Below are 18,330 nucleotides of genomic sequence, written 5' to 3'. Positions count from 1 at the left end.
GTTACCATAGAAACTGAGCAGACATTACAAGCAGACTGCAAAAACAAAGGAAAATTTATGTCATTATAGTGCGATATAGCGATGAGATTATTAATAATTAGCACTAAATTATCATTAAAAAAAACCCCCAATAATAATAATCCTTTACATTGTAATACACGAGGAATTCAGCCTGTTCTATAATGGTGCTACAAATTCACACATTTTTTGCAAACCTGAGACTGAGAAAAACAAAAAACAGAATCATATGACAGAGAAATGTGGTTTGTTTGAACTAAAAGCAGTCAGCATATGTTTCATCACCACCCTCAATGCTAGACTACACCTAAATATGTCTTAGTGAGATACTTAATGCAGGTACAAATGGAGACAAATGGAGATACATGTACGTCACTCTGAGAGCACCTGGCCTATGCCTCAGTTAAGATATTTTATAGCATTTTAAACTACCCAATAGGATCAGGGGCATTTTAAAGGAGCGAGGTGTGTGTGTGTGTGTGTGTGCTTGTGTGTGTTGGGGTGGTGGTAGTGGGGGGGGGGGCACAGGCAATCAGAATAAGAAAATATAGTACAGTTGAAGCAGAATTTAGCAGAACACAGAAATACTTAAAGTACAAGTACACAAAATCTGTACTTTACTAGATCCTATCCGTGGTCTTGTCCACTGGGTATTAAGATTATAAGTACTCTAGTCCAAAGGCATAAGTGGGACACATCTCTGAATAGGATGCACAGTGGCTAAAATGAGATAGATGTATCCAGACGTATGCTTTTGCAAACAGTGTTATATTTTTACTTTTGATTATTTATTTATTTATTGCTTATACAAAAACTGTAGTGAACAAAGTCCCCCACCTGTCAAACATATAAATATTAGTGACCAGAGTTCAGAACCCGAGCTTGTCAGTGAAAGAGTGTTTTCATATATATATATATATATATATATATATATATATATATATATATAGTTCCATTAATTAAAATATCTCAAAACCTTTTCTAGTACTGTTTGGTTCCGGCATTCCTGAAAGCAAGTGAATCCACCACTGGTGGGAACGCCAGTGGGCGTGGCTATGAAGGCACCTACACAACGTCATCATAGCTGGGTCTCATGTTTACGTGGAAAACATGGCGGCGGACTACCAACAAGGAGACAGCTAGTTAATACCAGTAGAAGTCTCTGGCAGCGAGCCGCAAGTCAGAGGGGAGGGATATTTAGCCGTTAGCTTTGAAATTTCTCTCGCGGATATCTCGCATGAGGCAGTTTCTCTGTTTGTTTAGCCACAGGGACCGCGGGGATGGAAGACGAGGAGAGGCAAAAGAAGCTGGAGGCCGGCAAAGCAAAGGTATGATTCTCAGTTTTGGTGCTAGCACAACTCACTGACACTGCTCTCATTACTCTAAAGTAGCGACTTAATGTTGTCGATAACTTGTTTTCTCGCGGCAGGGGTCTGTCAGTCGCCCCCCCTCTTCCTTTTACGCTATCAGCTGTCGGGCTCCGCAAGCGTGCACCCTGCTCCGCTGTGACAGCCGGGTGGGGGGTGGGTGGGTGGATTAGCATAGCCACTGCTAGTCTCCTTTGTCATGCTGCATGTCTGCACTTACTAAAGTGTTTCCTTTTACTTTCCTGAAACTGAAGTGTAGGTGTGCGCACGCAGTGTTAAGACCACACGCCACATTGCTGCCCGGGATTTATAAAAGCCACCTGAAGTGACACTGAGTGACAGGCTGGTGTAACAGGATTTACAGGACACATCCCCACTGGCTATTACCAGCACTGCCTCACATGCCAAACTTGTGCTTTATTAGCTGTTCTCTATAAACAGCAGCGTCCATAATCTTCCCTTGTAAGCCTGGGTGAATGTTTATATTTTGTCACATTGCCTTTAACCACAATAAAGCAGTTCACACTGCTCTTTTAGTTTTGGCTTGTGGTGCTTGTGCATGACCTTGCAGAAGCTCTGTTATGTATTCTTACAGCGTGCATAACCCAGACATCTTGGGTTGGGTTTTTATCAATAAAATGTCTGTAAAGGGATCTTAGTAACATAATCACAAGCTGGTCAGACCTGCCTGTGATGAGCCACCTTCTTCTTCGATCATGCCATGGATACAGCTGCATCATGCTTCAGGCATGTGGATAAGTAGATCAGGCATGTGCGCACCTAAGAGTGCTGCTATCTGGATGGCTGTCTCAACATTATTTAAGTAAGGTCTTCAATTGGAAAATTACCTGCATAGTTTAGATAATCCCCCTCATGAGGTTCAGATGTGGGTCCAGTGGTGTCCCAGTGGTTACGGGCAGACTTTATGGTGTTGAATATGCCAGTCGTTTATGTACACTTATGGGATGAGTGTTATTATTTGTTTGAATGCAGTTATATAAGTTGCAAAGACAGAAACATTTGCCTGTATGTTTCAGATTGAGATCAAATATATATACGTTTTTTTATATATATATATATATATATAGTTCTAAAGATATTACCACGCATTACATACTTGTCAAATGTAAAGAATTTGTATCTGCATTTTAATGTGGGTAATGTGTTGATATATCTATTTATTTTATTTGTTTTTGTTTTTTTCTGGTGTGGGTATGGCCTCCTGCCTTCTAATGAGAATGGGTCTCTATAAACTACAAACATTTACACAAATTGTAGCGTCAGAGTCAAAACTGCTTCTATCAGGCAGACTTAAAAAAGGGAAAAATCTGTCCATTTTACATCCAGATGCTGCAGAGGAACATCCAGCATGCTGTGTGTTGGGTCTTTAGATCGCTTGAGCTTTCTGGCTTTTGCACAGCAGGAGAGACCAGCCATACAAAAGATCATCTCCCTGGCTATGCCTTGGGTATTTTAGTTTATAAACAGCCCCTCAGTGGTTTGGTGCAGGCTGGTTTGTTTCACACAAATCAGCAGTGAAGAAACCTCATAGTATAATGTTTAACAGAGACATCAAGGGCTTCCTTGTGCTGAGTCTGTCTATAAGCTATGGAGAGTGCTTAGATCATCCATCCTCACTTTATGAAAAAAGATTTCAGTTGTTTCATATGTACGGCCTGCCTTTTGGAAAGTGTGATTTTCAGTAATAAATCTTAAGAAATAGGGCTTTCTTTAAAAAAGAAAGAGGTCTAAAATGGTGCATTTCTTAAAACAGGTGAAAGAAGAGTTCATGTTGATATCTGAGTGAAGGGTAAACTGTCTGTCATCTATTGTATAGCTCGTAGCAGGCGAGTGCCTATTGAGTCATACCAGACAATAAGAAAAGTGAATATTCTGGGCTGGTGTTGCCAGGCTTTTGTTTCAAGCCGTTGTCTGCAGATGCTTTGTTCATATTTCCCTATAAAAGGGAGCATACTGACAAGTGCATTACTGGCATTGTGGATTTGTTCATTCAGGACTTTGACTCAGTTCTCCCGTTACATCTTCTGAGACTCCCTGTATGAAAAGCACTCAGCACTGACTGCACTAAAGAACTCAGGATGTTGTAAGATTTTCTCTTGGGTCAAAGAAACAGACTCAGATATTACATCTTTTACAGGCACCAGGTTGGGGGGGGTGACACTCTCTCGACACTTTGTTTCTGTAAATCTCTCCCAGTTTTCAGGTCAACAAGTCACCTCTCATGTCACTTTGCAGTCGTGGTTTAGTTGTCTTTCTGTGTGTATTTTATCCTCTTTTTTTTTTTTTTTTTAAATATTAATAGAGGTGTGTGTGTCCACTAAATGAAAGTAGCTTTTTATGTTGTTTGTCATCCTGGTCGTTGGAATCATTAGCATGTGGAACAGATCTGATTTTTAATGAAGCGTCAGGGATTAACCTGCATCAGTCCATTTGCATTTCCACAGGTTCAGAGTTATAGTGAGGGGCTCAGGGGGCAGCCGCTGTAGTGTTGTTTAATTTGGCTCAGGGGATGCTCATAATTCATGAAGGATTGCATGTTTATTTGTTTCTCTGCTCCTCCAGTGTGTCTCATCCATTGAAAGTATGATTCCTCACTCTGCATCTTTCTGCAGTGAGGAATCATTGATTTGTGTTTGTGCTTTTGACAGATGAATACTTATGATCATTTACAAAGCAAAATCTTTTCTTAATAATCATAAGACATGTTATCCATCAAAGATTTATGGAAGGTTTATAGAATGTATTTTCAGCCCTAATTGGAGATACCACATGCTGAACTATGTATAAAAGATCATTTGAATTTGAATTTCTCAGCATTCAAATGACCTTAAAGCTCAGTGTCACCGCCTGATAGTGTTGAAGGTTTTGAGGATGGCAAAGATACAAGTTGAGCTACTTACCTCGGGCCTGAATAGTTAATCCTTCAGGTGACTAATCACAGGGGTGCCCTGCATTGCTCTCTGTTATGAATGGAATATTATCACCTTTGCTCATTTATCTTATTATTTGGCTTATCTGATAATGGAAATTTTTATTTTTAAGCTGTGGTATTGCGTGTTTGTAATACGAAATGTTTTGAAGACTCCTGTTCTGTCAGGCTGCACTGCTTCAGAAGGGATTGTCAGGTGATTAATCCAAGGTGATGGTGTAGCAGCTGTACAGTTTAAATTGGATGATGACTAATCATAATTTTCAGTGTGCATTTGAACACTTTTGTGAAGACTGAGGAGATCTCTTTTAAATATGTTTTATGCAGCATATTTACAGTGAGCATTCTACAAGAAAACCTACAAGCAGGAAGCAATATGATGCTGCAGTTGCACACTGCAATTAATAACAAATGCATTTAACCTCACCTAGTGCTGTATTAGGTACACCTTGCCAATACTGGGTTGGACCCCCTTTTGCCTTCAGAGCTCACTTAATTCTTCATGGCACAGATTTAACAAGGTGCTGGAAACATTCCAGCACCTTCCAGCACCAAAACAGATTTTGGTGCATATAGAATCACACAAATGCTGGAGGTTTGTTGGCTGCCCATCCATCCATCCATCCATCCATCCATCCATCCATCCATCCATCCATCCATCCATCCATCCATCCATCCATCCATCCATCCATCCATCCATCCATCCATCCATCCATCCATCCATCCATCCATCCATCCATCCATCCATCCATCCATCCATCCATCCATCCATCCATCCATCCATCCATCCATCCATCCATCCATCCAGTTAATTCAGGGTGCAATGAACTCACTGTGATTTTGAAGAATCCAGTTTGAGATAATTTGAGCTTTGTGATATGGTGCGCTACATGGTTCTAGCTAGCCCAGCACTGGCTGAGGTACTGTCACCCCAAGCTGAGAATTTCAGCTGTTAGCTACTGGAACAGACTGAGGAATAAAACACACACACACACACAAAAGTTTTTCATGGGTGCATCCCACATAATCAACTCTCCTGCTCAACATAGAAATTAATTTTCCTTAGAAAAGTTGCACCATTTAAGGGGAAAAAACAGGCATTCCAACAGTACATGATTTATTACCAAGAAACATTGTTACAACACAAATTTCCTTACTTTTTGTGCCAAGTTTATGTTCCAGTCAATGTCCTGTGTCTTATGGTGCACCATAGAGTAACATCTTAATTTCATTGTATGTATTTACAATGACAATAAAAGCAACTTAAATTAAGAAGAAATCATTTTGTTATGTACAAAAATTATACTACAGTTTAATGAAGCTGCAGGAAAAAACATCATTTATAAATGAGACTTTACGAAGTCTAGCATTGTGAATTTGGGATTCAGTGATGGTGAAGACAAGACAACAGTGTTTCAGGATATTATACCTGCATGCCATTATGCATTTCCGCTGGCTGAAATCCAGTACATACTTTAAAGCTGCTGAGCTTGATGTTTGATAATTGTGGAAAAATGTTTGACGCATCAGTCCAGGGTGAAAAGATTTGATTGTCAGTTTTCAGAGCTTCCTTTGTAAGTAAAATAATCTAGTGCACTCCATTGGTCTTTGGTTAATCTTGTTTGAGTTGCAGCCTTTTTTTTAGTAACATTTCTGTGTTGCTTTCTGCATTGTGCTATTTCTGGGGTGGGAATGAAGATTGTGTGCAGCAGTCATTAGGAGAGCTGAATGGATACTTGTGTCTTTCTTACATAGTTAACTTCTTCTTTTGAAAAAGCAAAGACACGTAGAGCTATAAAATAAGGAATATTTGATAAAGAATTCCTGCAAATTCAACTGAACCAAATGTGACACCCTGTCACATTTATTATTTTCTATTGTATTTATGGATCAACATCTTTTCCAACAACAAAAAATAAAAGATAAATTCTTTGAAAGTGAGCAGGAGGAGGCGTGTAAGTTGCCGCTGGCATTGAATTGCCTCACACAGTGGCTTTGATTTACTCTTGTTACCATGGTTAACAAACTGTTCACTGACAATACAGTAGGTACATGTGAATTTTTGTTGTCACAGGATAAACTACTGAAAGGACTCTGCTTAAAACATTCCTGGGAGAGAACTGAGTGCAGGAGTCAGTTTCTTGTCGACATGTTTACCGTTCATCCTGTGTCATGTCCTATGTGTTACATGTGTTATGGCCATTGCACAACTGTGTTTAGAACCCATTTAATGGTTCACAGATGTAATACTAACTGCAAAAGTGGTGATAAAGCAGGTGAGCGGTGATTCAATTACTGTTGGTTTTTATTTCAACCTGATAGCTAAGTTGAATGTGTGCATGACAGAGGATTTACTCCCTGAAGTAGCACAGTACTTACTAACACAGTGCTGCTGGCTCTCTCATTGGCACATGACATGAGGAGCTGTGAGCTTCCTCTCTGGGCTACAGTGGACTGCTGTTTTCAGTGATGTTGGGAATTTTTTAGTAGTGTGTCTGACAGTCTTCAAACTATAGAAGGCCATTTAGTTATTGAAATCTGACACAGTGTGTTGCTGTATTAGCCATATGCAAGCATCACATTAACTAAACAGTCAGTATATTTTCTTTTTCCCGAGCTATCAACATATGATTGCTCCAGGCAAAAAAAATATATATATAATGAATTTTATACATCAGTTAAGAGAGGCTGAGGAGTTACTAAGGAATGGTCAGCTTTGTTCACAGATATCAACATGCACTTTACAGAGCTTTCAATCATATACTGATCCACCGCTTTACTAGAGAAATACACTCACCAGCCACTTTATTAGGCACACATAGGGTAATCATAAGGTAGCAGGTCAATCCATTTAGGCATGTAGATATGGTTAAGACGACCTGCTGAAGTTTAAATTGAGCATCAGAATTTGGGGGAAAAAAGTGATTTTTAAGTGACTTTAAACGTGGCATGGTTGTTGGTGCCAGATGGGCTGCTCTGAGTATTTCAGAAGCTGCTGATCATTGGGATATTCTCACAACTGTCTCTAGGGTTTACAGAGAACGGTCCAGAAAAGAAAAAATATCTAATGAGAGGCAGTACCCCTCTTAAACTGAGCCTGAGTATTGTTGCTGACCACGTCCTTCCTTTTATGACCACAGTGTGCCCATCTTCTGATGGCTGCTTCCAGCAGGATAATGTGCCATGCCAGAAAGCCATGTCACAAAGCCAAAATCTTCTCAAACCTGTTTGTGTGATGCTATCATGTTGATATGGACCAAAATCTCTGAGGAATGTTTCCAGCACCTTGTTGAATCTGTGCTGCAAGGTGTACCCATTAATGTGGTTGGTGAGTGTTGCAATCAAATGCAGCAGTTCTGCTATAAATTCTATTTTAAATAAGCTTTTACATTGTCCTTTTTGGTTGACGTAGAAAAAGTGGCTACTTTATTCTGCTGTTTACTATTGTCATCTTTGTCGTTAGTGTACGTGTGCAGGACTGTATCATATTTTAATGCGTCTAACATTTTTCCCCTCGTGGGTGTTGACTGGATGAGTATACATACTAGAGATACAGTGATCAATGTATTTCAGTCATTAAAAAAATTAAGTTATATTAGTTGTTTCTGGCTTCCCAAATATGAGGATTTTGACACATGACGGTAAATTGAATATGTTTAGAAATGGACTGTTGGTTTGACAAATAAAAATGTGAAACCGTTTTTCTTTTCTTTATTTTCTTTTCTGTGTATATATACCATTCCAGTGATGAATGCTCATATTTAAAGTTGTGAGAGTTTTAAATAATGATGTCAGCGTATGTACAAAAATGTTCAGCTTCACACAGCTTTCTTCTGTTGTTGACTCTTTGTGATGTCAGTAAGACTGGATATTCCTGATATGGTTTTCACAGGTCCTGAGTTTGCTGTTAGGACATATTTGAGCAACCCAGTGAGGAAAACTTGGCTTAACTGGAGGCCTTAAAGAGAAGAGAACATGTTTCAGACAGAAAATGAACTAATGTGCTGCAGCAGGACCTAGTATTAGACAAATATGGATTATTTTACACTGTGAATCAAACAAAGCTACTCTAGTAGAGTCCAAGAATAAATAATGCAGCTTTAAAAACACCACCTTGATCTGTGGGAAACTGTAACAGACATATTCCATTATGTGCTATCAAATATATATATATATATATATATATATATATATATAATATAAAAACGTGCCTGTGTAAATGTTTAGCGACAGCAGATGGTGATACACCTACGTAGTTTCTGCTTTCCCAGATGGTGATGGAGTGACACAGGCTTCACTTCTCCATATGCTCAGCCAGTGCTCTGCTCTGCTCAGCCAAATAGGGCAGCCTGCTATGAGTTCAGTGAAAGGCCGGTGGTTCCCTGGACTCATGCGTGATAGTGTTCATGTACAGCAGACCTGCCAGCAGAAATCACCCTGTGTTTCTCTGACTGACGTAGGATAGCTCCCATCCTGTATGAGTGGTGTTCATTCATATATTATCCTGTATCCTCGGGTATTTAAAGCTCGTGGGTATGCCTGGACAAGATATGGGTCATGCGTGGAGGTGCAGAGGCACAGATCAAGAGCCCTTTGAGCTTTTAAGCCTGTTTATTGTAGGTGGGGAACATGAAGACAACACCCACTCTCAGCTCTGTTGTGTCAGCTTCTAACCTTTTGTGCAGTATCACCAAACGAGCAGTTACAAAGTGCCCACTTACATGCCAACTTTAAGCTGGTGCTATAGGAGTGGGGTGTAAAAAACCTTTGATACCAGTCTAAGGCCGAGCGGTCGACTGTACTCTAAAGTGTGCTTCACCGTTCGTGCACACTCGCTTGTGTGCACTGTCATACTCACGCAGGCACTAATGGATGAAAACCCTCAGTACATTACACCATTTATGTTCCCTTGTTTAATTTATGTTATTTACTTTGTTTGCTTTTGATCCTGTGGCTTCTCATAACTGTTTTCTTATGAATATAGAGGTGACATTTCTTATGACATTTCTGTATTTTTTTTTCTTTAAGATCTCGTAAAGCTTCATTTTTTAAAAATTTCTATCACTTCTTTGTTTTTGATGTCAAAGTCAAATACTTTTGTTACTATGATATAAATGCACAAATTCTGCTTTATCATTAAACTGCATGATTCTTTTGGGCAAATTTTAAATCTATTAGTAACGAGAATTCTTTTACTATTATTCATTTTCTGGATTTGTCAGGTGTTTCATTCATTAGACAAAAGCAGATATTCCTAGATTAGTTTATAAATATTCAGTCTATCATTTATTTAATTCTGAGGAAAAATGTTTTTAGAAAATTTTTTTCATGACACTCCATGTAACAGTTGTTGTAATTCTGCTACAATTTTGTTACAAACTAGTCACAGTATTTGATAGACTGTCGACCTTGATCTGTCCAACAGACAGATCAAGCATTACCATCCTTAGCATAAAACCACAGAGAGACAATTCTAGCTCAAGGTCAGCCTGTGTGTGTGTGTGTGTGTGTGTGTGTGTGTGTGTGTGTGTGTGTGTGTGTGTGTGTGTGTGTGTGTGTGTATAAATAATGTACCCAGTCCTACAGTGTAATACACACCTGATTTTGACCTGGTTGATTTTAACCATTTGTCCCCCGATGAAGCACAGAAACACTTTTAAGTCAATCTCAATGCAAAAAAAATAGTAGCTAGTCTCTGTTAATATATGTTTACATGTCTATGATGGACATGGGCAAAATACGGCCAAACGGACCCTCCCTAGATATAGAATCTAGGCCATTTTAAAAAAAAAAATGTCATTATTATCTTCATTATAACCTGTCACCATGTTTTGATTCAGTTATCCAAGGTGTAGCCCTTCTTTCTTTATCTAATTCACTTTCACCCTGTTGAAGGCTTTCTGTGTGTTACCTGTGGTGTGACACCTGCAGCCCCTGCTTTGCTCTCTCTGTCATTTATTTGCTGTCACCAGTTGTTCATACATAATAAATTTCAGTAGTATCAACTGTCCAGGCTGTTTAATTAGGATGATATTTTCATAAACAAACAGAATATATTCTTCTTTGTAGGTGATTAAAATAAAAAGATGGTGTGTAAAGCAGAAATATTATTGGCACAATAAGTGTTGTACTGCAAGCATGATTTTCTTTTTTTTTCCCCCCCTCCCTAAAATATGTGTTTAGATAATTTAATTAGTGGGTTTGCTTGTTTTTACAGCTCATATGCTTCTAAAATGTGTGGATTTGCTGTTTTGTTTTGTTTTTTAGAAGCAATCAATGAGAGTTTGTCATTTTAAATTCTTGTTTCTGTTTAGAGTGATAGGATAGTGACCGGGAGAGGCTGATCAACACGATGCTCGGAAAGATTAGGGATAGGAAAAGTAGCACACATGTTCCATCTTATGAAACAGATCAGTGTGGGGATAGACGTTTGCGCTCGTATTGATTGAAATTTTATTTAAGGTCACTTTTCAGGAAACAAGGCCATGTGTTTCTTTGAGATGAGATTAAATGAAATAAATTTTGAAAGTTGTGACGATAGTGTAACATGTTGCTGGCTGTTTACACAGATCGCTGACATAGTTTAAAAATCCCTTCAGTCAGGATTAACACCTGGCACAGCAAGAGGCGTGTCGAGTCATATGGACACAGGGAGGGAGGATTCACTCGGAGCAGCAAGATCGCATGTTTGGGGCAAACAAATGTTTCGCTTGAGTTTCACCAAACTGTTTCGACTCAGAGTAGGTTCATATATGATTTACTTTTTAAGTAAGTAGTATGTGTTAAAGATACTAATAGTTATGGGGAGGCAGGTGGTTCATGAACATTTGGGTTAAAAGAGCTGACTGGAATCTACAACTGTAAATGTGAATTACACTAACGCTTTAATGGCTGTTTAAGTGTTTGCTAATCATTTTTAATTTTCATGGACCAGCTTGAAGCATAAATATTATATTTAACACTAAATATTTATCCTTTTCTGCCTCCAGCTGGCTGAGTACCGCCAGAGAAAAGCTTACGTCGACTCCCAGAAGAAACAGAAAAAGAAGAAGAAAAAGAAGCCAGCCGAGGACTCGGAGGGGGATTCACAGGGAAGGGTGGAGGTCGAACCAGATCAGTCTGTGGGAGGAGAGGTGGTCTCGGGTGGAGGACAAGATGGAAATAGAGACCCACACACCACAGAGTTTACTTTCACCAAGACGCTCAGGAGTGGAGAGACTGTCAAGCATGACCAGACGTACAACATAGAGGTAGATATTTTTTTTTTATTGCCTCTTCCAAACTGCATGGCTGTCAGACTTTTTGGATTTTAAAAAAAGTTCATAAATGAAGGTAGACGAAGAGTTACAGCTCTATTTGTTTTGCAGAACCGATTTTCAGTAGTTGACCAAACCACATTGCAAAGCGTGTAATTACAGAGACCTTCAGTAAAGACCATCACCATGGATCACCACTTATAAGAAGCAACATACTTAGCTGAACTATATGGACAAAAGGTCATATAAAGGCCTTTATAGTTTTGACTTTATACCTGTGATGCCAATATGACTGGCTGTTTGAGGCCCCAACCATTTGCCAGTCTAACAGCTCCCCTATGATCCCCAACTTAGACCCAGCTTAAACATTTTTGCATTGTCTATGATATAAGACCACACCTTACAGCATATTATAACCTGACAGATACTGGATTTTGAAGGTAAATTTAATACTGATTTTTGAAACATGGAGGGTAAGCATGGTAGGTTACATAAACATGTACCAAAAACAAACATTTAACAATATTTTTAATTTGATTTTATTTTATTTGAAAACTTTCTCTACTGACATTTCTTGTTGTTTATTGGCATATACTCACTTTATTAGGTTCATATTTTTAGTGCGTTTTACCTTCAGAACTACCATAGTTCTTCATTTGAACAAGGTGCTGAAAATATTCCTGAGAGATTTTGGTCTTTATTGACGTGATAGCATCACAGGTGCTGCAGATTTGTTGTCTGCACATAGACGCTCTCTTGAATTGACGTGGTGACGGGAGGTAAATTAATTCCACTACCGCCAGGAGCCTGAACTGGATGGATCCATGCTTTCTTTTTGTTTACACCAAATTCTGACCCTGCTATCTGAATGTTGTAGCAGAAATTGAGACTCATCAGGTCAGACAGTGTTTTTCAGAGCTTTCAATTTTGGTGAGCCTGTGCAAATTTTAATCTCAGTTTCCTGTTTTTAGCTGAGAGGAGTGGCACCTGGTGTGCTCTTCTTCATACCTTGGTTGTAACGGGTGGTTATTTGAGTTCTTGATGCCTTCCTATCAGCTCGTAACAGTCTGGCCTTTCTCCTCTGACTTCTGACCTCTGACATCAAAAAGGCATTTTCACCCAGAGAACTGGATATTTTCTTTTTTTCAGACCATTCTCTGTAAACCCGAGACATGGTGATGTAGAAACATCCGAGTAGATCAGCAGTTTCTGAAATACTCAGGCCAGCTTGTCTGGCACCAACAGTTATACCATATTCAAAGTCACTTTAATCATCTTTCTGGCCGATGACTGTATGCGTAGGCCAATATCGACATATTTGGTGTAAGCTGCCACACTATGATATAGTGCTTGCATGATTTGTTTGATCTGGCGCTGCTGCAGAAAACTTGACTGCTAGACAAGCGTCTGTTGTTTGTCTGTTAATGCGTGATTTGGATTTGATCAAGATCTTAGTTGCTTAGTTCACTGAGGTAATTTCATCAAATGTGCTATTTGATAACATTCAGTGTTTAAGTTTTCTGAAATTTATTTCATTTTCACAAATATTATTGTGCCAGCCCCATTTTTCTTGTGTGTAAGCCTTACAAGTTGCATAACCTTTCAGACTGCATTGAATTCCTCTATTTTATGACAATTGGTTTGAGCCTGAACATTTAGTCTAAACAGTCCTGAAAAATAAATATTCAGCCACCGTTCTGAAGAAAATCGATCTAAAGCAGTTTTTTTTTAAATATGTGGACCTAAGGGCACTTAGGCTTTTTTTTTTTTTCCCTCCTCCCAATCATTCGAGCCCTCTCGGTTTCTTTTAACAGCCACTCTTTCCCTGAACCCTCTGCACATTTGATGCAGTACATGCCCACAAAATACCGGGTTACCATGGAAACAGACAATTGCCTTTAAACAGACTGAGATGTGACGGTCTGTGCGACCAGTTCCTGTGGCCTTGCAGCACTTTTCAGCAGACCTTAAGGTTGGCTGAATGCCTTGGTGTTTCGGGCACTTTTTTTTTTTTTTACCTTGGGAGCAGCCCACCTCTCTCCCTATTACAAAAGACCTGGACAAACTAATTTACTCCTGCCTGGATGGCAGCTGGCATGCATCACCAACAAATGAAACATGGATTTTAAGGGACTGAATCATACAGAGTGGATTGTGAGAGTTGTTTATGTTGATAAATTATTGAGTCACTTAAATTAAAATGTTTTGGTTGTTGTTTATTCTGTCTCACAACATTTTTTTTTTTTTGTTTTTTTTGTCCTTATCCCAGACTAACTGCTCATGGGGCCTGTGGTGGGGAGGAGGGGGTTGCTTGGAAACACAACAGCATCAGTGTTTTCCGCTGTCAAGCATCTCAAAGAGATTTAAACCCAAATATGAGTGGGCTGACTCACTGATGCCTCTTAGACCGTCGCATAATAATATTTGCATCAGTGTAACTGTCATGGCGCAATAGAGCTGTGATATTACGAGATGCAGTTTAGTGAGTCCATGCACAAAAAGGAAAAAAAAAAACGTGTAAATTAGGCTGATCTTCCCTTCAAGGCTGTCTGCTTGTACACCTCGAGACCACTTCCAGCGCTCTGTGGACATCTTGTTCTGACCTCTCACTTGCACATGGGGGGATTTCACCAGAGAAATTTGCACAAATGTTAACCCTCTACTTAAGTGTCAAACTGACCTGACTTTCACAGCAAAGATCATCATTGGTGATAAGAGCTGGATCTTGTTCTGTGGACAAATATGCGGTGTCCAAGAGGACGGTAAATTAGGGCAGGAACACGGCCACTGGCATGCTTTTTGTTTTTCCTGCACTTCAATTTTCATTTTCATTTTTATAGCAGCAGTTCAGACTGTGCTTTATGCTTGAAGGCAGAGACCCTGTGTTATTAGAGAGAAATCCCCTATGAGCAGCCCTCGACAATAATTGGGAAATGGAGATCCATTTTAATAGGAAGAGACCTTCAGCAGAATTAGGCTGGGGGAGGGGCAGAGCCATCTGCTGCAACTGGTTGGGGCATAGAGCGAAGCATAGAGTTATGGACTGTGAATGGGTCCCCCAGAGTCAGACTGTCAGTGAAGAGTTCTGTTGTAATGTCCTGAGGCGTCTGAGGGAAAACATTTAGCGCCTCAAACACGAGCTTGTCAGTGTGTGTACCTACTCACAGTGCATTAAAATTTCAAAACACAATCTTCAATTGCCAGATTTGGGTTGATGCGGCTTAGTTCTCTTCCCCAATAAGAAATTCAGTTTACAGGGCTGAATTGACACAGTGGAGGAGATCCTTCACATATCACAGATACACAAATATTCAGAACAGGTTGTCCATCCAGCGATCTCTGTGTGCAAGGAGAGACAAGGAGATGAACCTGAAGGCGAGATTGGCCAAATTTAAATCTCACATGATTTTTACTTGTTATGGCCCGAGTCACAGAACATTTTGATTGCAATTTGTAATTTTTGGATCCTCTCAGGTTTAAGCTGTCATCATTTGTCAGCAACTACAGGCTAAAACAAATACAAGTTAACAGCATATAAACATCTTAATGTTTCCCGCATTTAACTGTTACACAATTACTAGTGAACAATATATACTTCAAGCTCTGGTCCCACGCAATATCACAAATCACACATCTTTCTTTTAGTGTAAAAGTACTGAGCAGAAAAATGTTAGGGCCACAGTGATTCTACTGGAGAAAAATATGCATGTGTAGAAATGGAGGCTACAATGTTACAAGGCTGACTGCTCATCACTGCTTCTGTTACCTGTTGAAAATCAACAGGTAAGAGGTTCCTTGGCTGGGGTTGGCATACTTTCAGCTTGTAGGGTTGTGTTAGTATGTTGTCCCTGCAAATGTTGTGGGTTGGGTGTAATTTGTTCTTTACTGTCCCGTTCTTTTCATGAAATAAAAATGAAAGTAATTTTCATGTCTTTACTCCTCAAAAGTTGTAGACCGTTCTGTTCTCCCCTTTCTTCACACAAAATGAAGTGGAAGGAAAGTGCATGTTCAATTTTTTTTTTCCTTATTCCTGTCAACTTTTTCTAATGTGGTACTTCCATTCTCCAGTCATTTGAAGCTAACGAGACATTTCTCTTCTGCTTTGCCCCCCGCCCCAGTTTCAATTTATGACCCAGGAATTAACCCAAAAATAGGCTTCAATAATGATGGTCATTAAACTGCAGGAGTGAGAAAGGAGCTGTGTAGCAGAAGTAGGCTGGCACCACATTTTAATGCAGTGCGCATACAGAAATAGGACATATGGCAGGCATCATTTCTAAAAATTGGAAGAATTAAATTAATAAAATTAATTCACAAAATGAAGCGAGTGCTGTGACTGAAATCATGTATGAATGTGGCTAACATGTTGGTTTTATTTTTTGTGTGTTGCAGCCAGAGAGTGAAGTTTCCACCACTGCAGAGGATTATTCCTCAGAGGTGAGACAGTTTTTTCTCAAAATATAAACCACCACTTTGTCATAAATGTTCCTTTTCTTTCTTTCTTTTTTCCTTTGTTTTGGCAGGAGAAAAATTGTGGCTTATTAACTGCCTTATCTACAGTTCCACTATATATCATTTGGTTTATCATTTACATGGAGCCTTTTTGCATATTCTTCTGGTTTCATCTGAAAATGGAAATTGGAAATCATAATGCAGGGTGAAATACCTTTTTGTTATCTTTGTTGTCTCTGGTCCTCTTAGCCACTTGAAAGGTGATATTATGATGTGCTGGAAATATTCTTCATGGATAAATAACTTCTGTTCTTACGCCGTGTCCTTGTTGGCTGCTGTACATTTTCTCAGAGCGTGAGTGAAATAGAAGTGAAACAATCTGTGCCTTTTATGAAAATCCGTATTAGTATACAGATTTTTAAATATCTTCTAATTCTCTATTCTTTTTGTTGACTTACGACATTACGTGGTAATTCACTGACTGAGTCGGTGAGATGAGTCTAAGTTTTGAGTTTAGTTGATGCACTTTAATCAACATTTTGAGAGTATTTTAAAGAGAATAAATGATACAAATCAGCGATCACTGAATTTATGTGGGCTCCTCCGTTACATTTCTCTGATCTTAATGTTTGACTGATAGCCTTGTGAATTAACAGGTAAATGGATGCCTTGATGAGATCACAGACAACCTAATGATGCCTTCAAAGGATTTTATCTGGGTACAGTAATCTGATCGAGCAGTTCTTTCCACTCTGCTTTGGCCTTGCTAATGCTTGCTGCTGGGCTTTACTCTGGATTTGCTTAATATTTTAGCCTCCTGTAATATTTCCTATAACCCACTAACCACACCTGTTTTGTGCTCTAACTATATCTATGTGAGGCATTTAAAAATTGTGATGTAAGGGGGGGGGATCATTGTTATTTCCAAATGACAAATTTGAAAGCAGAAAAGAGTCACATGTTTCAGACTGAACAGGGCTTTGTGACATTTCAGAGGCGTAAATTATCTGTGAAAGCTGGAGCAGAATGAAGTTCAAATGGGGTGGATGATTAGAGGACAGGAGGTGTTACACAAAGAGCTGTTCTCTTTAAAGTCACTGAGGTTATATTCGAACTGAAAAGACAGAAACCAGCGAGCTGCTGATCAATACAGCCGAGACTGTTAGAGAGCAAAAACCAGAAATGTGGTTTTAAGTGCAAAAAGAATTACCGGGGAATTTTGGATAAATATGAGACCAAAACAAAATTACAATATTAAATGTTGCTAGAAATCTTTCTGCTACAATGTATTTATATAAAGTAGTGTGATTAAATTATTTTTAAAAAGAAAATCAAAAGAAAATGTCAGATCTTTGTACAATAATAGAATTGTATATATCCAAGCCTGTGGAAAACTCATGGAATTGAAGCGTTTGAACTTCTTTGTTACATGCAAGTCTTTTTCTGATTTCTTCCTCAGTAGTGAAATGGTTTTATTGAAGCCTGTGTAGGCCTAGCTCTTTTATTTTTTGGCATTTTGCATTTATTAGACAGCTCAATGAAGTGGAGACAGGAAAGCAGGAAGAGCAAGAAGTGTGTGTGTGTGTGTGTGTGGGGGGGGGTTAGGGCATTTAGCCTTGCAGCATCTTATCACCTGCTCAACCTGTGAGTTAAACCAGCACCCAGGCCTGATTTTTTTTAACACAGTAGATCAGTAATTGGTCAGAATGGGAACTGATGAAGAATTTAAGCTTTTAAGCAGAATCATAATGACATGGGTCTCAAGAATCTTATTAGTATTCGTACCTACTTATGTATCAGCCACATTTCCTAATCTAATTCCAGACAACTTTTCTGCAGCTATGTTAAACTTGTGTTATCTACTATAGATGGAAGACTGTCTGACATATTAATATGTCAGGAATTGATTGATTTTGTGCACTTTCTTTCATGTAGCTTATGGCTCCTCTAAGTAAAAGCTGTTGCTATTGGTGGGGACTAACTGCTAAGCTTGTTCTAAAACCTTATCTTCTATCTTTATAAATGCCTCAATGGCTCTTAATGGTATTTACTGCCTCAGGAGGAGGTGGAGTCCCCGCAACAGGTGACAAAGGGGGGTACAAGGCAGGATTTGGAGGATGCACTAGAGGCCAAGACCCGGGCAGTGGAGGAGCTGAGACAAGAGCTTGAAGAAATCAGGTCTGCATTTGGTGCAGAAGGCATGCAGCAGGTGAGCATTTTTAGTACAGTATTATACATTGTTTTTCTTCTAATTCCATTTCTGCTGCTGCTTCTTCTTCTGGCTGCT

The 18,330-nt window shown here is 39.2% G+C and overlaps 1 protein-coding gene across 1 annotated transcript in view; it reads left to right on the top strand.

Annotated features, from left to right (window-relative positions):
* Positions 1-1,101: 1,101 nt before the first annotated feature.
* akap9 (A kinase (PRKA) anchor protein 9) overlaps positions 1,102-18,330 on the top strand; it is a 117,961-nt gene continuing 100,732 nt past the window's right edge. Inside the window, 5 exon segments of the mRNA XM_030740365.1 lie at positions 1,102-1,346; positions 11,325-11,585; positions 15,984-16,028; positions 16,700-16,762; positions 18,103-18,252. Coding sequence (XP_030596225.1) covers positions 1,299-1,346; positions 11,325-11,585; positions 15,984-16,028; positions 16,700-16,762; positions 18,103-18,252 — 567 coding nt within the window. The 5' untranslated portion in view covers positions 1,102-1,298.

Source organism: Archocentrus centrarchus, chromosome 11, assembly GCF_007364275.1.
Source record: "Archocentrus centrarchus isolate MPI-CPG fArcCen1 chromosome 11, fArcCen1, whole genome shotgun sequence".
In the NCBI taxonomy this organism is placed as follows: domain Eukaryota; kingdom Metazoa; phylum Chordata; class Actinopteri; order Cichliformes; family Cichlidae; genus Archocentrus; species Archocentrus centrarchus.
This window is presented reverse-complemented; position numbering and strand designations above follow the sequence as displayed.